This window comes from Sylvia atricapilla, chromosome 2, assembly GCF_009819655.1.
Source record: "Sylvia atricapilla isolate bSylAtr1 chromosome 2, bSylAtr1.pri, whole genome shotgun sequence".
NCBI classification, from domain to species: Eukaryota; Metazoa; Chordata; class Aves; order Passeriformes; family Sylviidae; genus Sylvia; species Sylvia atricapilla.
Genome location: NC_089141.1, coordinates 95606089 through 95628593, shown reverse-complemented (window position 1 = coordinate 95628593; position 22505 = coordinate 95606089). Strand labels below are relative to the sequence as shown.

At 37.3% G+C, this 22505-nt stretch overlaps 1 protein-coding gene across 3 annotated transcripts in view; it reads right to left on the bottom strand.

Moving 5' to 3' along the window:
* Nucleotides 1-22505, bottom strand: part of WWC3 (WWC family member 3) — a 98522-nt gene that overhangs the window by 55387 nt on the left and 20630 nt on the right. For all 3 annotated transcript variants that reach the window (XM_066313856.1, XM_066313854.1, XM_066313855.1), the window contains exons 2-3: nucleotides 6683-6792; nucleotides 1785-1988 (exon numbers count right to left, since the gene is read on the bottom strand). In XM_066313856.1, the coding sequence (XP_066169953.1) occupies nucleotides 1785-1988; nucleotides 6683-6792 (314 nt within the window). The remainder of the gene's footprint in view (nucleotides 1-1784; nucleotides 1989-6682; nucleotides 6793-22505) is intronic.

Below are 22505 nucleotides of genomic sequence, written 5' to 3'. Positions count from 1 at the left end.
CAAAACAGATGCATATGACCTTAAACCAATATAAAATATATTAACACATCTGTAGAAAATTAAACTATTTTTCCACCTCAAAAGACGCAAATGGTTTTAAGTAATTGCTCTTACAGATTCTCATTATCAACTCCAGATATACCTACAAAACCTCAAAATATCAAAAGATTAAGAAACATAAGTAAATTGACAAAGCATTTGCTTTCATTACAGATAACCCCCAATTTTGTCAATTTCAGTCATATTTCGTTCCTGTTTCAAACAACTTGTTTTTCTAAGAGCTTCAAAAATATGAGAAAGGTTTTATTTTTCTAGTATATTTTCATCTTCAGCAAGTTTCTTTCTGTATAGTCACCTGAAGTAATTCAACAAAATATCCCACAGAACTATCGCAAATTTATAAAAACCAAAAAGTCCAAGGTCCTAGAAAAGTTTTGTAATAAATGTCAATTTAGATTTTATAATCTCAAAAATTACTGATGACACTACTTTTTACTCTATTCCAGGTCTTTAAACAGTTGTTAAACACACTTTAAAAAGTAGTTTCTTTTTTAAAAATTCTTTCTTAATAGGAAAGTATCCTGCTACTTCTTCAGAAACTTGAACATGAGAGGGGGAAATAAGACTATAGTCACAACTGTTCACTTATGTGACAAACGGAATCACAGAATAAATATATATAAACTAAACAAAAAGATGAGAATCCCAGTTCAACAGTAACAGAGTACTTGACCCAAACCATTCGGGACACCTCAGGTTTAGAAAATCTATTTTATTCAGGATTTTGGCACATGTATGAATTACCTTGGATTAATAAAAACCACTGAATGAATACTACTTCTATCCAGACACCTGCTGTAAGCCCCCTTCCACAGTCAGATTTCTTGAACATTTTCAGAAAAGGCTAAAGTAGAGCTTCCCATTCTTATTAAATCCTTGGCATGTAACAGCAAACCTGCAGTTAAAACAATGACTGTACAGCCATTGAAAAACGCCAATAAATAAAACAGTAAAACTCCACTACATTTCCACGTGGCTGTTGGGTAGATCTACTTCTTTGAACTACTCCAGTTGACTTTTTGACAAAGACATGTTTTCTTACTGCACCAACCAACAGCCATGACAGTGGTGCAACATCTTCAGAATTCAGGAAAAGTGTATCATCTACTTCAAGCTACCAGAGACATCTGAAGGACAAAAAGGGCAGGAAATCAAAGCTGCATATCACCAACATCAGTATCACAGGCTGGCACTCAAGAATGAGGTGAACTAATGAAATGCTGTTTCCTAGTTCTTGGTCATAGGTACTCTTGAACACAATAGCTTGTCCCTAACTCTTCATAAATTTGCTAAACACACTATGGATCCACAGAAGGTTTCCCCCAAGGTGATGGCTCCCCGCCATGTTAAGAGGAAAAGAATCTTTGAGTTGAGGATCACAGGTAGGCAGCTGATCCAGCAACATTCAGCCCTCGTTGCCTTGCAGGAAGCATCACGACAGCTGGCTCCAAGATGGGTAGAACACCAGTTGGGATATATGCCTGCTTAACGTTACATCCCATTTTTCATTTTAACATTTATCCTTATTAAATGTTAAATCTCTGTTGTAATTAAACATAACAGGAATTGGAAGACACCAAATCGCAGAGTGAAAAGATAGCACCTCACTGCTGTAATCAACACCTACACTCAGAGAAGAATCAGGTGGTGGAAATACTTCACACTATTTCATACACCACATCTTGTGAGGGCAGGTGGGTAAAATCAAGGAAAGATAAACTCACAGCTGGCATAGGAACGGCTGTCATCCTCACACATTTTGTGCAACTGTTGATATTCTTCTTGGGCTAGTTCAAAACGCTGCTGCTTTATTTGGTAAATCTCCTTCTTGGCATTGAGTGCCTCCTGGGCAACTATTAAATATTCCTTTAGCATGCGTTCTTGCTCCCTTCTCCATTGTTCCCTTGGGTCCTCAATTTGTGTGAGCTCTAAGGAGAAAAAAGTAAAAGCATTAAAATAAAATCATATGACACTTTGTGCTACCAAGTCCAAGTTATTTTGGTTAACAGCCATTCTTAACCAGCACACCTGACACCACAGTGCCCAAAATCACTCCAGCCAGGATGAGAAGGAAAGATGCAGAATGAAAGAACAGGAAAGGCCTTTTCAAATGTAAAAGGCATTTAAATGTTATTCTTTTCTTTACAAACCAGCGCAAACCAAAAGAAAACAGTAATTTGGCTCTAACCTTCCTTCATAGCCAACTTGAAAATTCAAGAATTACCTAAAAACCCAGAACCACAATGAAAAGTGAAAGGTATCTCAATGCTTAACCCGTAAGTCTATAAATAGCTGGAACTATCTTATGATACTGCATACAACTTTGCAAGTATAACATCTTAAAAGGACAGAGGTTACCCCTGCATAATTAAGAAGAATAAAGTAATTCAACAGAGAAGTCAGCATCTTAATATTGAATCCATAAAGCTTTTAAATCACTTCTCTTTTTTTTTTTTTTTTTTCTCTTAAGAAAGAGCAGTCTGATGATTTTCCCTGCTAGGTTTTAGAACAGTTTTTATTTAAACACAAACCAAATACAAGTAAAAAAAAAAAAAACTCTCATATCCATTGATTTTCAAGGCTATTACTGCGAAACAATCTCTTTGCAGTTGCAAAGGCATTTGAGGATGATACACACTAAAATCCTAAAAAATTATTGGTTAATTTTGTGGATTTTTGTGAGTGAACAAATATGTTTTACAGGAGGATGTTAATGTAAAGTCTTGTTTTTAAAAGCAATGTTAATTTCTGGTGATTGAAGCTCTACCAGTACAAAGCTGCTGCAGACACCATGTCAATGTTCAAAGCAGTGGCAAAACCTGCAGCACAGTCAGAAGCCAAGCACCTAGCAATTTTTTCAAACTTGGTTTCTTACAAGAGATGAAAGTCAGTTATGTTTTGCATTAATCCTGAGCACATAATTCAGTATATTGGTGCCAATGATGAAATACAAAATTGTAGAAGATTAAGCCCAACAGATTAAGAACTCTAATGGTGTCAAGGTCATGCTAGCAGCTCTACCATTTGAGAGCCATCTGAAAAGTATATGAACAAAAACAGAAAGCTCTTCAAAGTGCAGTGCTTCCAACAGATTTGCAGATTAGGTTCCCAAATAACCTTCTCTCTTAACAGCTGTACCTTTCTCTCCTCACATTGAAAGAGCATAGAGATAGTGCCTACAGTTCTGCAATTTTCCCCCACTTGCCAGGCAACCCTTCAATTCCTTTCTGGCTCCAGGGTCCCAAAACTATCTCCTCAGCTAAGGACAAGATGTGCTTTGGCTTGTTGAGTTGCCATAAATCCCTCTCCACATGGAGGGCAAGCAGAAGAAACAGAGTTCTGACTGCTGCCCACCCTTCACCAAGGGCATTTCAATTTCCACTGCTACCTCATCGGTCCATAAGTACCTCTGATATGTGTACAAATTTTAATATTCCTAAAACTGCTAGACCCCCATGGAAACAATGAGAAATTAGTAAATATTTTTAAAACAGATAGGCTTACTAGGATTCAGTTTTTGTCTTTGAATGGTAAATTATTAGTCCCAACCTCAATAAACAACCCTAGGGTGTTTAACACCTAAACAGGTTAAGGTGTTACATTCTATTACACATTAAGCTTCTGAGATTCTATACTTCAGGGCACTGCATCTCTCACAGAATTATTTCAGAAGCCTTCTGAAAAGCTAGCAGCATACATCTAAGGTAGAAAAATTTCTTTAGTGCATGGGAAGCTCTCTTTTTTTTTCTTGTTTATTAAACTTTGCCCTGGATTTCTAAACAAGTTTGTCACACAACAAGACTAAAACTACACTGTATGATAAAATTAACTTCCTTCATTTCTTTACAATCAATTAAAAAAAAACACTATAGTAACTCAAGAACAGTCCCAGACAAATGCAGAGAATATATTATTCCCTCACTGGGGAATGCCCAACTGCTTAGAGGAGACTTCAAAGGCTCCCAAGACTCTGAGGAGGAGGGAAAGGAATTCTGTGGCTGGCAACCGCCAAGGTTTTTAAGCAATGGTTGGATAACAGCCAAGAGCAGCTTAGTAAGGGTGTCAACAAAGTACTGAATTTACAGAACAAGATGGAGATCAGGGTTGGAAGCACCATTGAGATTAACAGATGATTCTTCTGTTCCTTGTTTTTTTTCCAGTTTAAACGGAAAACTATTGCCTAGAAATCTTTTTCTTGCTTCCTGGGTAAACAAACATAGCAAGAGACTTAGAAAAAAATCAGATGTATTGCTGCTTTCTTTTAAAAGGTGCAAGGGCAAAAAGCTTGAGAGTGTGCACAAAGCATGAGAGGTTCCTGGTAACTGTAAGTGTAGAAAGACTCCTTTTGAGTTATCCCTTGCATTTTCTCACAGTATTTCTTGACACTGAGGCACTTCTAACTGTTTTGTCAATTAACACAGAAGTCCAGTGCTGCATAAAGCATTTAACCCAGTCAGCTGCAAAAGGCAATCCAAATGTTTTCTCCTAAAGCTGCATTTCCAAGTGGTTTAGACATACTCATTTCAGAAAAACATTTCTTCAGCTTCTACACCATCTCTGCCACTTGTTTGACACCACTTCAGTATGTACATGATTGTCTACTCATTAGTTCTCACTTCTACAAAGGAAGTTAATGCAGTCTTGATTGGTACCTTTGTTGTCCATGGTTTGAAAATTGGATCAAGTATCCTACTAATATCTGAATAATAATTATCCAGCTATAATATCAACTCTGTCTTCCCTCTTATAAATCTTGCTGGTATATGAAAGCACCATATTAGCCTAAGGGTGACAAACCCATTTTACTGTGATGGCTGAATTACCATTTAGGATAATATCTGTGGGCAGCACATAATTAGTTATCATGAAAGAGACTAATTTTGCAACCTTGTTAATTGCTGAATGATTTCTTTTACTCAGTTCAGCACAGTCCCCATGAAGCTTCTATCCCTCTGTTCATACATTAGCTTTATTTCATACCTAATATGATTAGTGTTACTTTTCCAGACCCATTAATATTCATCTTTTCTTTCTGTCTACCCACTGATCATTTAGGAACTCAATTGCTCTTTTTCTCAACTGCACAGAAAGAAAATGCAAGCCAGATCTGACATGCCTACAATGATAAATATCCCTTCTGTAAATTCAAAATTGAAGTCTGTGGTAAAACTGCTAATAACAAGATTTGAAAAGCAAAAGGAAGCCCTTTCTTTGCATGTGATGGTGACTGTTATTCCTATGGCAGAGGCCTAACTAGCTTTTTTAAAGCACACCATTGAAAATAGGAGTTCATGTTCTCCTCATTTTCTGTACAGACTTTAAAACCACCTGCAAATTAAAAAAAAAAAAATTAAAAGAGTTGGCAATACCTTCTTTTTTTTTCTTAGTATATGCATTCATGCACGTACTTTGGTGCAAGTGCACTCCACTACTGTACTCCAAGGTAATCCTCACTTTTCATTAAATTTCAACATTACTAAAGTTACCATGACAGCAATCCTTAAACTAATACTTGTTTTAAACTCAAAGCTTTTGTAACAATTACCTAACAGTCTGTATCTATTGCCTTTGAATTGTCTATCTATCCTTGTGATGAATGTATTAACAGTTGTTTAAAGTTTATGATTTAGTTAATGACCTTTGTTAAATTTCATAACAAATAAGTACCTGCATAGGTCAAACAATACCATGGGAACATTTATTATTCTGTAGTTTGGGTTTTTTAAATCAAGTAATTGTGAAACCACAATACACAAGTAATTCCAATGATGGCTGGAAGCCCAAACTTATTTCTACACTTTCACTTTTTAATTGACTAGATTTCAGGTAGATAGTATTGAGGTTGGTTTTTCAGATTATATTATTTACCATTGCTGTGATAGCCCATATAATTTCTTTCTTCTTTTCTTAGTCCCCACCAACTGCCAATTCCCACAATATTGAAAACATGCACTCAATGGCAGTAAGAAGTTTAATGACAGCACAACAGTAACAGCAGCAGCAGTACAAAGCTATAAAGATAAGACATTTCTTTTTAAGTAGAACGGCCAAATGTGTCACAGTGATGATACAAAGCTCAGCAATAGTCCAAAAGGGAAAGTGTTGGAAATTAGTTTCCAAAAGGGACATCTGTTGTCTTTTTGACAGCATTTTGTACTGTATTAAAACATAAAACATGGATTGCTCAAGCAAGGATGAGATTACTGTATTTCACAGTGCTTCTGATTAAAAGTCAGCACACTTCTCTCAGAATGTATTTTGGTTTTCGATCTAGAAGAGTGAACTATGGATGATTGCAAAATAGGAAATATAAGAATATAACACAAAAATCTTTCTGACATATGACAAAAAGCAACAACAAAATTACTAATACTTCACAGTATGACCAAGGAAACCAAAATATTTTTATACAGTATAGTTCATAGTTTGCAAAATTCTTTACAAATGGAATTCTTTACAATTATGTCCCCATATGAAATTCTGCAAGAAATTACTTGCATACATTTTGCATACATTTTCTCACTGTAGCACGAAGCATATAAATGGTCTTGGAAGCAAAGTTAGTAGCAAGAGTAAACACAAGCTTGCTAGTATTCCTCCAAACAATCACAAATCTACTCACGATTTATGTGGTCCATGTAATAAACTCCAATCTGTTGATCGTAAACAGTTTCCCATCCTAAAGGAAGCTCATCACCAACACAGTCAGCAAACGTCAATGGCTTTGTAATCCTGTAAAAATAAAAATAGCACAAATAAATACAAAACGTACAGAGTTTACAATGCAATGACTGTTTTTACATGTTTTGAAGATACCTTTGCCAGTTGATCAAAAACTAGTTATGCTACTTAGGAATGTGCTGATAATTACAAACATACAGTTTCAAAATAAATTTCCATTTAAATATGCTGACAGATACTCCCCAAACAGGTAAGACAAGCTTCTCCCCTCTAGTTTCTATGTATAACAATTTAATTATAATGGCATGCAGTCCTGCCAGTTCTTCTCCCATACTGCAAAGAACACAAATTTGAAACTGGAATTCACCACTGCTGAAACTATTAGAAGCTTTATAGGTTTCAACTTCTTTCTGATAATACAACTGCTTATCTTTAAAAAAATAACATAAAATTCAACACAGCACTATATAACAAACTTTCCCTTTTCAATTATACATTTCCAACTATTAATTATATTCTCTTGGTCCAGACATGTCCAAATTACTTCCTCTCCCTCAAAAAGAAGAGAGACAAACAAATGTCTCTGAAAAATTCTGAAGCAATTAGAGAAGAAATAGTAATTAATAAGTAACAGCATTACTATCTAGCAGCTTAAAATATCACAGCCCTTGTTAGACAAAGTCTTAACATATCAGTAGGTAACAAAAAACTGAAACAGCCATGTCAGTGTTGACAGGAATACTGGAAGTACTGCATTCCATATTATACAAAAAGACTCTAAATCAACACTGCTCTAGAACAGCAAGGTATATAAGAATTAGGAAGAATAAATTATATAAATATTAAAGCCTTTACGCTCAGTCTAATCATGTTGATTACCCAAGTATTCATTTTAATCTTTACTTAACTGCTAGGATAAGGTTTTCCTCTAAAAGCTGTCTCTAAATTAATTTACTGAAAAGCTACTAATAAAGTAATTTCAGCTACACATGGGATACAACACCTTCCTCACATACTTGTTGAGGCATTTTTAATATGTAGAAAGATGACATCTTTGCAAACATTAAATACATGCATTAATTTAGAGACTGACTTACGCTGAACATAATCTATAGCATAATGCTGCTTGTTGTAATTCCATTTGTATGTTGTAATACCCAATTAAGGTTTTCTGATACCAGATTTGGACTACGCTTACAAATACACTGCTGAATAGAGAGACCATTAGGAATCATAATTGCCTTTCACCTGATAACACAGTAACTTTTTCTGAACTAAACCAAGTCTGTCTTTGAACTTGGAAGTCGTTTCCCACCCCAAAATAAAACCAACCAGAACAATCCTGTGGTAAAGACTTCAAATGATGGAAACACTACTGCAGCTACGTTTTAGCTAGTCCAATGGCGCAGTAAGCACACCATTCAACTACCACCAAAGAATACATAACTTTGCACACAGCAAACAGAAAAACTGCATTTACGTGCCTCCTGAAACTATTTCAAAGTGATTGAGATTACAGTGTTCAAAATTACCTGCAGAAGAATAAAAAAATTATCCTTACTAGTTTCAATGTTGCATTGCAACAGCTCTGCACAGAAAGATCAAGTAGAAAGATAAAGCTATTCAGGTCAAATAATAGCTTGATCCTATTTGGTTGATAACTCTTATAAACAGTTTAACAAGAAAATATACGTAGGCTTGTGCACTGCTATTTAAAGTAAAAATTTTCCATTACTGTCAAATATGTAGTTTACTTCATGTAACCATGCAAATCCAAAGATGCTGTATTCAAGAAAGAAAATGTTTTAAGGAGCTGACATGCACTCTCAGTAATTCATCCAGCAGTCAGGCAGACCAGATACTGCCAAAAGACACTTGATCCCCCTGGAATTCAGTCAAATATTAAACTACAAAGTGCACCATTTTTTTCTTAAACTCCCATGGTCTTTTTCTGAATACATCATGTTTACAATTTCTCAAAGTAGTCTAGACATCAGCTTCTAAATTACCGCACTATAGACAAGATTTTCTTTGGAGTGAGCTATGAGACTTGCTTGCCTGTTACACAAACACACCCTCACCCTTTATTCATAAATAAAACCTGCACACGATACTCGAAGTTTTCACACTACAAAATCTTTAATTCAATGCTCTCTGTGATCCCGTCAGGACTCAGACTTGCAGGACAAGGACAATGTTCACTTTTTGGAAAAGAGAGACTGAAGAAAACCAATGCATCTGGTCTAACCAGTTTTCATTACAGTGTTATAAAAGCATGTGTGTGTGAGCAGTTTAATTAATGGTTTTAAAGGAAAACTTGTAGGAAAAAAAAACCCAATACATAAAAAGCTGTTTTCCAGATATTCAGACCATTATTAAGTTGGTGCTCATTTTAAACTACAATCAAAGTTGCTCCAAATTGGATTCCCTTCAGACAATGCATAATGTCACATTGACTCAATTCAGTCACATTTATACCTATGCAGTTGGACCTTCAGCCAGAGACACGAAACTAAGAGTTAGAAGTTTCTGTCTGTGTTTTGCACCGCTTTGACTAAGTGAACTGAAAAAATACCTTTCTGGTTTAACCAGCATGACTCTTGAGGACAAGATTAGTTTCTGGCCAGTTAAGGAAAGAGGGCTTTTCAGAGTAACAAAGACACAATGGAACAGATGCAGATATCGACATTGGAGGTCAGCCACAAATTACAGCAGTCAAGGTCTGAAATTAAGTATCTTCTGGAAATACTCCTTTATCCTCTGGGTTTGATCTTAATTAGCTTAAGTTCTATAAAATAGAAGAGATCTTTTCTACTTTTTTATAAAGAATTGTACCAGATACAAATACCTCTGTTCAAACATTTCAAAGTATTGAAATAAAGACAAAAAACTTTGCAAAGCATCATAAAGACAAAGACACAACAAAAATGCTGCCATCTTTGATTAAACAAAAATAGGGCTGTCCCAAACTGTGCTATTCACAGTAAAGAAAAACTAAGGCATTTATCTGTGATCTTGGTAGTAAACAATAACTAACACACTCACTCATGATCATCTCCTGTTTCCCTCAAAACAACTGGCAGACACTAACAAGAAGGTTCTGAACTTTCAACTGAAGATGAAAATCCTCTGGGACCAGTTTACAGCATTAACTCTTTGCAGCCACTGGACCTACAGGCCAGGTACAAGTAACAGTTCTCCTTGGGGGCCAATTCTGCATACATCAAAAAAATCAACCTTAACATCAGATTAACTGACTTTATCCTTTCCAAAAGGATAAAGGCACCCAATCAGTCCTTAGGTAATCAATCTTTTGTGACTCTGAAACCCTTCAGAAGCAAATACACAATCACATAAAGAAAGCTACCATAATTCAAATCCAGCATATCAAACCCAGAGAAAAAATTCTGAACAATATCATGCACCTTGGATCTGTCACTTCTAACTCTGCCCAAATTATATGTTTTCATTAAAAAAATATAAGTCTGGTATTTGCACGCAATCCAACAGACACATCTGAAAACCCAACCTTTATTCATATTTTGTCTGTATCAATTACCAAGCTAAACAGTTAGAATAAAGATATTAAACTGTAAAATAAAACTAAAAAAGTGACTAAAGGAAGTGTTTTTTTCCTCCTTGAATATTTATCTTTTATCTTTACCCATTAGGAATCTCTAAATAAAGATTCCAGAACACATTATTACAGCTTTCTGAATATGCAGCAGCAAACCAAGTATTTCTTGAATGTGTCAGTTCATGGCAGGGACTGGATGGGTAGAAGAAAAGACATTAAAAGATAATGACTAAATACCATTTTAGATAATTTACTTCAAAAGTGCTTTCAGGTTCAGATACATTGTTAACAGAATCTAATTTCAACCCCTCTTTCCCTCCAAAAACCCTCACAGAAAACCTCAACCTTCAAATAATAAAGAAAAGCTTTTTGCTCCAAAGACATACTCCACATCTCCAAAGCACACTTTCACATATAGGGCAGGGCAACTTCATTGTCATAGACCTTCAAAACCAGAACCACATCACTAAAACTCAAGGCTTTGGAAAATATTAGATAAGATCCTCGGTCTTCCCATGGCCCTGATGCCACATTAGAGGGCCCTGGCTGCTTGAAATCCCTAGGTCTAATTGAGTAAAACTTCCTCTGGGAGGAACTAAATAAAGACAAACAGAGCCTGTTTTTCCAAGATCTTGAACAGGAAATCGAAAAGGTGTTCCAAAGTAGAAACACTGTTTTAAACTAGTCGCCCTCCTTTAAACAATGCCTAGACACCTCAATTACAAACAGGGTCACCCCACCTTTCAAAGTGGGTCTGGATTAAGAGGAAAGCACTAATCACGAGGGCTAATTATGAAAAAGAACCACCAAGTTCTGAACAAAAGTCATTGTCTGTAGGAGACAGAGAAGAATGCAAGAACAGCAGCTGTCAACAGTGCTGTCAATTTTGTTTCTGACTTTGGTCACGTCAAAAAATGTCTAATAAAATTTGATAAACCTCCACGACTAACTAGGAGAAAAATTACATTAAACCTGATGTCAGTCTGAATTGTCATCTTATGAGACAGATGGGTTTGTCTGACAAATGCAAATACAGAAACTGTATTACTAATTTCCTAGGAAACTGCATTAATTCATATTAGAGATCTGAAGAACACCATGCAATTTAAAAACGAGTAAGAGTAACCACAAAAGAATTAGCAATCTGATAAATCTAGCAATAGTTTATCCAAGGAAAGTATTACATCGAGTATATTACTAAAGTGTCACAAAGCAAGAAAGATAAAAGGCAAAATGAGAAATCATGCACACACTTTAAAGCTTTCAATGTTTTCTATTTACCTCCTTTTGAACATTAATTTAAGTTACAGACATTGTTATAAAGTTCAACTAACCCTCTTTTACCATGGCTCTTATTCCCTCCAAGTGCACAGAGAAACAAAAAAACCTCAAACCAACAAAAAAATCCCAAACAAACCAAACCAAGAAACTGAGAAGGAAAAGAAGATTATTTTGTTGTTGTTGTTTCACAGACACTAGTAAGAAGAGCTGCTTACACTGAGGGGGAGAATGGGAGGATTGTTATTATATTGTTTTTAAAAGTCACACCGCAGTCCTGGAGGCACTTCTTCGATATCTTCCACCACCATAGGTCTGGCGTGGGCAGCAAGACCATGTCTGTGAGACACAGAGAGGGCCTGCAGCCACAGCTGTGCCATTACGCCGAGCAGGCTGCCCTCCCCTAGAGCCACTGTCCCCAAGCAGGGCAGGGACACGGCAGGCACACACTGCCTCCAACACAGGGCAGGACCAGGCACTGGTCAGAGCCACACAGCCTCACCCTGGGGCAGCACACGCCAGTCAGGCACTGGCTGCTCGCAGTAGATGCCACCATGAGCTCCAGATCCACTGCTACAGCACTCTGGAGTACCCCATGGTTCTCCTCCTCATCTGTCCTCCTTCCACTCAGCTCTCTGCAAGCAGCCAAATCATAAAACTGGATTTTGAAATAAAGTTTGGCAAATTACATACTGACTGCTTAAGTCAAAGGTACAACAAAGTTCACCAAACTATATGTATCTTTTCAAGATACAAGTTTCTTTTAACCTTTTTCTTAATCCAATTTATATAGCTTAATATTTTACTATGTGATATTTTTCATATTTTACTATGTGATTTAACCTCAGGCTCTGAATAAAATAATTCACTGAGTATCTATTCAACTCCTCATTGAAATAAATGCACAATACAGACAGCCAGACTGAAACTTACATAAGTGAAATTCTGTGCTCAAGATAAAGATTTAAAGAAGGTAAAGTGTTTAGAGTCATTGTTGGGATACATTTCCCTTGGAAAAAAAACATGGTACCCTCCAGCAAGGAAATAACAGTACCAACTCTTCTAAAGGTCACTTGAAATTCAGTCTTTCTAAGACTGCACTTTATTTTGCATCTATTTATGTTGTTACTATTATTATGTTTCATTATTTTCTTTTTTTTCTCAACAAATAAGCTGATCACAGCATGCTAATACTCTCCAATCAGTGTATTTGCTTCAATTTACAGTAACACAAGCCAACATACCTAAATCAATGTGCAAAACACAAGGCACAGGATGGCACTAGCTAGCCACTTGTACAGTAATAAATCAACATCTTGAAGTGTGAGAAAAATGTGTGATCACTATTAGACCATTTTTTAAACTCTGAGCAATTAGATTTTGTGATGCAAAACATATGTAAAGCTACACAGCTAAGAGAGAACCTATATGATTTTTTGACTTACAAAAATAATAGCAGCCTACATTGCCTATAAAAACCTCTAAGAAATGTACCCAAGAACATCCGCTTACCTTTCACTACTCTAGGAACAATAAACTTTTGCTAGCAAGCAACAAACATATTTTTGTTTTTACCCTTTCTCATAATCCCCAAAACAGCTGAAAAATACTGGCTTAGTATGTTGAAACATAAAATGCTATGTCCAATTGCAGCTCTCGCATAACTTGTCTGGCTGCTCAGGAACTGCTGAAACAGTTCCACACAAGCAGCCAAGTCTTCCAGCAGCTATCCATTTCTTAACACCAGCTATGATCCATATCCAAATTCAGAACACAAATATTATGGGGAATTATTGCTGAAAATATTTCATGTACATGAGGAAAATGCTGTTCTCAAAAATCATAGCCAGGTTAAAAGTCAGTGCTTTTAAGGAAACTATTTTTGTGTCTGCAATTTATTGTGTTTTTTTACAGAGGATAAACAGGAAAAAAAATGGGCAGAGGGTTAAGTAGGACTATCCATGAATGATTTAAAACTTATTTAGTTTATGTACACTTAGATAGCCCCAAGTGACCAGCAACTGTACAAAGTCACTAGCCAAATCCTAAGATTAGCAGTGGGACAAAGACAATTGCTGGAGGGTCTGGCTGAAGAAAAGCAGACAGGACAGCAGATGACTTGACAGCTAGAGCAGAAAATAGACAAAATTATATATGGCAGCTGGGTATAAACTGCAAGAGAAAACAGCAGGGATGCGTGGCAGGTAAGACAGCTAAGGAGGGGAAATTTGGAGACTACCGTTTCTGATTTCAAATTGAAACTTCAAACTGATTTCAAATTGCACCTTCATACTGAATACGCTCTCTGCTAGAAAGAGTAACATGCAAAGTATTACAACTTTTCTTTTGCCAGTGCTACTCAAAAATCTCTAAATATTTACAAGATCTACTAGAGGACTTCTGCAATGTGTAAGATTAAAAAAAAAAAATTAAAAAACCCTAAAACGAAATTAATAAGAATCAAAACCCTTAACTAAACAATTTCAAGATTTGAGAGAATTCAAGAGAATTTCAAGATTCAAGAAGCAAGCTGAATTCTTCCTCTTGTGTAAGAAGCCAAACATGTGTCCAGACACAGCACAGCTTTAACGGAAGCAAGTATGCAGTGCTCTAGTTTCACTGATTCTGAATCAACATTTTTAACTTTTATCCAACATCTGGGCATAGCAGCATTTTTCAGCTATATCTGATTGATAATTAAGGTCCCAGTTAGTAAAGGCCAGGCATGTAGTTATCCATTTATTTATTCCATCCTGCAAATCACAACTTTGCAAACCTTCTGCTGGAGATAAGCAAGGCATCCAGCTATCAGATCCCTACGTCCTCAGAATATACTAAAACCCATTTATATGTTCACTTCTACCTAACAAAATGCTTGACAGCTGTAACATTAGTTTTGCAAACATTCCTCTGGTTTGAGAATATAAATTTCCAGCTAACTTATTTGACCATGATCCTGCCCATCAGTTCACTAAACCACTGTAGAAGAGTCAGTGGGAGAGGCACTAAGTGTGTGCCTCCCTTGTGTATGGGGTATGTACACACTCTTGCACAGAGTGTATATGTGCTTGTGTATAAGTGTATGCCTACACAGAAAATTATTCATTTCTGATTGCTGGTCACAACTTCTGTATGCAACTATCAGATGAGGAGGAAACACCTGCACTTTCCTAATGGAAGTCACCCGAGCAAGGATGAAAAAGTGCATCTGTCAAGATCTTACCAGCAAGTTCTTAGCAATAAGTATTTTGCACATGAACAAAAATCAAGGGAGGAGTTCAAAGCAGGAAGAAAACACAGCAGACAGGAAAAGGGTCCCCAGCAGACAAGGAGCAACAAAAATGGGACATAAAACTCCAAATTCAAGTTGATGAAGCTCCACATGTTAGAACAAAAGGAGAAACCAAAAGAAACTTTACATCTCAGTAAGAAGTAAAATGGTCTTACATGCTGCAAGACACTATCATGCAGTTGAATGCTTCCTGAGGACTCTTGCATGATCACTTGAAGTCTATATCAAAAAAGATTAGAACATCCTCACTATTACACTGGCTCTTTCACTAGCAGTTTATTAAATGTGTTGGCTATCACTGTTCTACTGCAGTAGAAAAGTGTAAGGTTCTTGAAAACTGTCTGCCCATTTACTACGTTCTCTTGCTAACCTCAGGTGTCCTACACCCAGAAAGATAACATCAGCATTAACTATCTTGTTACCTTTAATCTGACCTTGCTAAACTAAATTTTTCTTCAAAATTTTGAAGTCTGTGATTGTTCCAAACGTTATAGCAGAGATTATTCTATAACTTTCTAACAGCTAATGGTAATTCAAGTTTCTGTACATTTATAATGGTTATCTCTTCACCACTGAAGATGTTCCCCTCCCTTAAATTTATAATTTTTCTTTACCAATTATCAATATTGGAATTAACTAAATATATATGTGAGTGTGCGTATACATATATGTACACACATACACACACACAAGTGATTTGTCCACACAATACTGATTTGTCTAAATACCATTCAAGTTTCAAATGACTAAAGTTTAACTTAGACATTCTTCAATAAAGAAAGCATTTTTGTGAAACATTTTTGTGAACACTTTAAACCACTTCAGACAAGTCTCAGCAAAACAGAAAATCTTACATTAACTGGTAGTCTTTGAGCTGAAAGCAAGCAGTTGAAGATGCACAGGTTAACATTAGAATCTTGAAGTATTTATGCAATTACATCGCAATAGATGCAGGACTGGAAGGGACACCAAACAAGTTTGCCGACAACACAAAACTGAGAGGAGCTGTTGACCCTCTCAAAGACAGGGAGGCCCTCAAAAGCAGAGACACCTTGACAAATTGTGAGAGATAGGCAATCACCAACTGTATGAAGGTGAACAAGGGAAAAGTGCCAGATTCTGTACCTGGGATGGGGCAACTCTGGATGTATGGACAGGCTGGAGAAAAGAGAGGCCTGGAGGGCAGCGCTGCAGAGAAGGACCTGAGGGTCCCTCAGGCCCAGCATGGCCAGCAGGGCAAAGGAGAGGATTGTCCTGCTCTGCTCTGCACTGGGGCAACCTCACCTCCAGTGCTGGGGGCAGGTTTGGGTGCTGCAATCTAAGAAAGACATTAGCGAGCATCTAAAGGAGGGTAACAAAGATGGTGAAGGACCTTGAGGAGAAGCCATACGAAAAGCAGCTGAGGTTACTTGGTCTGTTCAGCCTGGAGGAGACTGAGGGGAGACTTCACTGCAGTTACAGCTTCATCACGAGGGGAAGAGAATGGGCAGGCACTGATCTCTCCCCTGTGGTAACTGGTGACAGAACGCAAAGGAATGGCTTGAAGTTATGTCAGGGGAGGTTTAGAGGCTGGTTGGGCACTGGAACAGGCTCCCCAGGGCTACAGCATGAATCCTTACACATTTCAAGAAGCATTTGGACAATACCCTTGGGGACATGACTCTTGGAGATAGTTCTCTGTGAGACCAAGAGCTGGACTTTGATGATCCTTGTGGGTCCCTTCCAACTCAGCATATTCCACGATTTTGTGAAAATCTCTCATACGCTAAGAGTGATTTCTCATCATTCTAGAAAACATGACAACAAGAGCTAAAGGGATTTTTTATTTCAGAAAAAACCAACGTTTTAGAAAAGGCTATAGGTAATGTTCCCCTACGTGTAAATTGAAGTTTAATGACACTAGAAACACACATCCATCATGCCTATATGCACAAACAAGCCTAGCACTACTGTAGGTGAAAATTCAGTTAATCTGATGTCTTAAATTATTTTAAGCCCCAATCCTCAAAAAATTTACTATACTTGGAGTATATTCAATTAAATTTTACTGAAATTATTTTCAGGAAACTATTTTCACCAACAAGTATTATTCAATTACATTAATAAAAAAGAAAACATATGTTAAAAGTTACCAGAAACCGTTTCTAGAGAAATTAAGCAGAAACTGACAAACAATGGGAGGAAAAAGTAAATGCAACTGGCCTGAGTATAGAAAAAAAAAGGTTGGAAAAATACATATTCAAGAGACCATTCTTTTCAAGTTTTGGGACAAAGTGATGTGTAGATAACTGCCAAAAGAATATGCATACCATGACTTCACATACATCCTATTCAAAACAAACTGCGAGGTAAAACAGTAAACAAAGGCTTTGCACCCAGAAAAGTCTACAACGTCAGCTAATATTAGAAGTTCAAGACAAGAGTTTCTCATTTAATCTTTCAAAACAGCTTTTTCTCCTTGTCTTCCAACACACTTGAAAATGTGTTACACTCATCCTGTATTTTTCCTAAAAGTACCACATATGGCATTTCTCAAACATGTTCAATTATCACATTCCTGCAAGTTTTATAGACTCTTTTGTACCATTTCTATGTTACATCTTCAAACATGCTACTGAGCTGTCACGCACTGACTTCGCCTGTAAAGTAGAGAAATTTTGCCTTGTAAAAGGCCACAGCTCTGGCTCCAAGCCCCTCTCAGTGGAGTGGGTGCCCATGGGAAACCTGCAACCAGAGAGGACACTGCACTGACCTGCAGCAGCCCCCTGGCCAAAGCACACTGCAGATCTGCAAGGAAGGCTTTCCAGACTGCTCCTCTTCTTAAGTTTCTGAACCACACTAATAAAGCAATACTTTATGTAAGGGTGAAGGAGTGCAACTAACGTGACACGGACACTGCATCCAAGGGCACCGTTTCAATCACTTGCCCGTACAGTTACTAAGCTTGACTTAGCACTAAGCAACTGAAGTGGAAATATGTTGACAAGATCTTTGTTGTTTTTGGGTTTCAGAGTCCATTTCTTGCAAGCACTGATCTACCTCATTAAACCTTAGTTTTACCACTCTTCCAGGAGTAACAGACCCTTAGTCAAACATAAATGGACGCATGTTTCAGCTGCCTTGAACAGGTGATGGACAAGTCATTAGTAGCTATTATATAGCTACTAATGTATAGCTACTATACTACTAATATAGTAGTATACATTAGCATCCTCAATCCACCCATTTATTTTAAAGCTCCATATTTTAAGCGGCATTACAAAAACAGTTATTGATTATCTACAAGATATTAAAAGTGGTCTAAAAATAAATCCATTAAAGAGAACTGTGCTTAAAATGTGTCTTATTTTCCAAACAGAATCAAAACAGAGCAAACAGAAGAAATTTTACCTCCCTAAAATCTTTGCTGCTTTTATACCAGCGGACAAGAGCCACCCTGCAAAAAAAAATCATTTATTTTAGCCAAATAATTGCCTAAGGTAAAAAGCAATGATTCTCCAGTGATTTGCAGCCTTGCAACATTTCCTTCTCCACGGCTTACTCTTTGCCTTTAAAATTACATATACAGCTGTCACGTTACTTACACTTTATGACATGTTAGTTTATATAATTGCTAAACTTTTGATTCTCAACAGTCTCAATCTACCAGTCACAAAGAGAAATTCATGTTATCTACATACATATAATGCCAACATAGTTGCTGTGGAGAAGATTCTCTAAAACATGCACTTAAACTCTTAAAAGTGCTTCCACACTCCAGGTTAGCACCCTTGTCAGACAGTAATTTTCAAGCTTTTAGAAAAACTTAACCCAGCCCCTGTTCTCCCAATACTCAATTATCCTACTATTATTATCATTCCCAAAATATACTTGCTTCCTATAGTCTTCCTTAATGCTGACCTTGCAAATTATGCAGTAATACTAGCAATTTAGTAGTATCTTCCAAAGTCAGTTTTACAGATTAATGTTCATCTGAACATAAGGTTCTGAACATTTTTAAGAGGTTGAACTTACAAAGTTCAATGCTATTACTTCTATGGTTGCCAGTAGTTGTACAATGCCTTATTATTGAGCTTTCAGTTAGACTAATAAAGTAGCTCCCAGTAAGTAATACAAGGAATTACGCATAACTTCACTATCATGCTTTTACATATATACCAGAATAAAAAACTCTGTGAAATAATCCAGTGAAATAATGTACTTTTAATGAATTACAATAATACAGTGCAAAAAAAAAAAAAAACCACCTTGAAAGAATCTGCTCAAACTCAATGTAAAAAACCACTTCAAACACTTAGAAAAAATTTTTTTGATATACAAAAGTCAATCAAACTATAAAGCAGCAAAAGCAGTGTTGGAAGTTGTTTTAGAGTATAAAATTTCACATATACCAGAAAACAGGAAAGTAAAAAACAGTCAACAGGAGAAAAAACACAGCTCTAGAAGACTGACCATGCCATCTTAATTTGAACATAACTGAACATCAGTGAATACCTCTTCACTGAAACAGCAGTGGAAATCTGATTAAATTTATAGTAGGATATTGAAGAGACTTCAACAGTAGATAGCCTCCTCTTCTTCCGCCCCATCTCCCATGACGGAGAAGGTTAAAAATAGAGGCTTCCGTTTCCTTAGATTATTTCACTTTAAACTTTTCTAGAGCACTGAAATAGCTACTTTGCCAGCTTCCTACATTTGTGTTGGAAAAGGAGTGTTAAAAACACACATTTACAGCAACTCAGGAAACTGACTTATGTGGTTTGCATTATTATTATCATTTGTAAATGACAAGTCTCTCTAAAAAGTGGGAGGTATCTCTTCCGAAGTCTCCTTTTGGATATTGCTCACCCAAAGGTCCCTTGCACCACATAGTAACATATTTTGGGAATAAGCTGTACTGGCATATTTTTCTATATTTATGCATTCCTCTGCAGTTAGTAAATGCAGATATTTTCAGTGCACAGCTCCCCATATCCAAAAGCAGCTCAACTACTAGGAAGGAAAGCTTAAAAGCAGTTGAAAGACAGCTTCAGCTCCCTCCCTCCCTGCTCTGAGCCTTTGAGGAACTCAGCCACAGGAAGCCCCTAACTTCCACCATGGTAGCACAGAGTGGCTCCAGCTGTCCAGGTCCACATTAAGTCACTGTCACCATTACAAAGCCACAAAACTTTAGCTGGTAGTCCTTGCATCTAGCCCAGCCTCATGAGTGACCTAGAGCATACCTTCACAGCGACAAGAGAAGTGTTAGCAAATACTGAAAAAAATGCACATTGCAGAATTAGCATCTGAATTCTTTATCCGGAAGCACTGAGTATCAACAACCAAAAAGCAGCAGGTATCTAAAGTCTGCTGCAATGTGATGTATCAGCTGCACATTACTATAATGCAGCGCCACCCATTCATTAGGAAGTCTGGTATGCTTCGTTAGGCATTCCCTCATTAGGCAATTTTTTTATTGCTTTTCATTCTGCTGGAGTGGAGTTGCCTTGGCTGAAGTTCTCCCTCCTGAGGGTGTGCCTCCTTCTCATCTCTTGTAAGAAGGTCAATTAAAACAGCTCTGCCAGTTGAAACAATGAAGCACAGGAAAAATGCTGGTCTCTCCCTCTCCACCCCCTGCTTCAACTCTTACGTCAGCCTCCTAGATAATCGCAACACTGCTAACCCTGGGACCTGAATTTTGTAGGTATCCTACTATTCCAAGGAAAAACACTCAAATCTGGTGAAGGTACATGGGAGTTGAAGAGAGGAATATTGTTGCACATGCTCATAACTTTGTGAAGTATGGAAGCTCGGGTCTTTGCAGATTTAATCTCCACTGAGCACATGCCAGCTTCTCAGGGTCTCTCTCGGCCACACAGCCCCTCAGTTCCAGTGTTCCAGAACATCCAAGAGGATTGCTCCTCATTTTTGGCAAGGAGCAGCTCCAGAAAAACAATTCCAGTACAACCCTGCTCCTTCCAGGGAAAGGGACTAGGAAGTTAGTTTCTCCTTCCAGTCTCAACACAACCCCTGTTAGCATCTGAAATCATGAAGGAGAAAAGGAGGCAGACACACCACAATACAAAAGAATGAGGAACACAGGAACCAGGCGCTGGAAGAAGAACCAGCAGTAATCAGAAAGCAATGAATGATTGAAGGAAGCACAGACAGAGAACCAGGAGAAACACAAGGAGGAAGATCAACAGCAGAGCTCAAAGCAGAAGGGACCGGCCAGCAGCAGTGTGAACAGACCACGGCGTATCTGGCTGGATGGGGATAGAAAGCAGCCTCTACACCCCTCAGCTCTGAGACCCTGCACAGGGCTCTGTTCCCTCCTGTGCTCTCCACTCCAACTATACCATACATAAATTCCACCTGCAGTTTTGTATGAAAGCTCAATTAACAGCTGGTACCACTAAACTGGAGAGATCCCTGCTGCCCTCCAGTGTGTTTCCCTCTGCTGCCCTAACCTGTGCAATCCCATCACTCCACAGCACAGCTACTTCTAAACACTCTTCTGTCCAGACAGTAAACTAAGAGTAGGTATGCTTCAACTCAACAGGACTTCAAAAACACATAATGGAGAAACGGGAAAGTAGCAATTCTCAGAAAATTAAAAGTTTCTGAGAAACTTGAGTATACAGCAAACGAAAAACTAAAACCTCAAAAGCACCTCTGAATATCCACTGCTGGACAGTGGTACTGTAGTCCCCTGGAAGAGTAATCCCCAATATGAATATTTCCTCTAGTGCTCATGAAAGGTTAAGACCTAACAACATGGAATACTGACACAGATAAGATGTTTGGGAATCAACTAATTAATCCATTTATCTGTTAATGTTGTTAAAAAAAATACCAAACAAACACACACATCAAAGCTGCACAGGAAATAACTAGGTATCCATTAAGGAAATTAACTACTAGAACACATGAAATGATTGATTGACCAAGCAATCATTAAAAAAAGTGTGCACAGGAAACAAGCTACTGTGTTTTGAGTCATATCCTCAACTATACACTCACTAAAAACTATTTTTCCATAGTAATTGCAATTAAAATCTCTTCCCAGCTTCTCTTCTTTAATACAGAAAGCACTTGCCTACATGCAACCACAGAAAAGCCACAAAGACATGAGAAATGCAGATTAAATGAACTGCAGGAAAAACTGAATTAGATTAAAAAAAAAGCATCTGCACTTCCATGAGGTTTGTCTCGTACAAAGTGACAAACAACTTGGACACATGCATTCAGAAGAGAAATGGGGCTTATGTCTGACGTATTGGAATTCTAAGTTCTAGCAGAAGGGACATATGTTTCCTTTACTAAAAATACAGAAAATTATCTGCTCACAGAAATTATGCAAAATCTTGTCAGAGTAACTGTTCCCTGCATTTCACAGCCTTTTGTGTTACTAGCAGAGGAAGCATAAAAAGTTTTAGTTTCTTTAACTCCAATGCACTTATTTTCTTCAAAACTATTTCTATGCAAGAACTAACGATCAAAGGGGCCCTCCGAGCCTCTGAAGTGAGGACGGTAGGCAGGACTATCTCCTAGACTTAAGAGCTCATCAGCAAAATTTTAGATAGGTAACAAACTTTTCCCAACAATACTAGCTATTTACAGTTACTGAAAGATCTA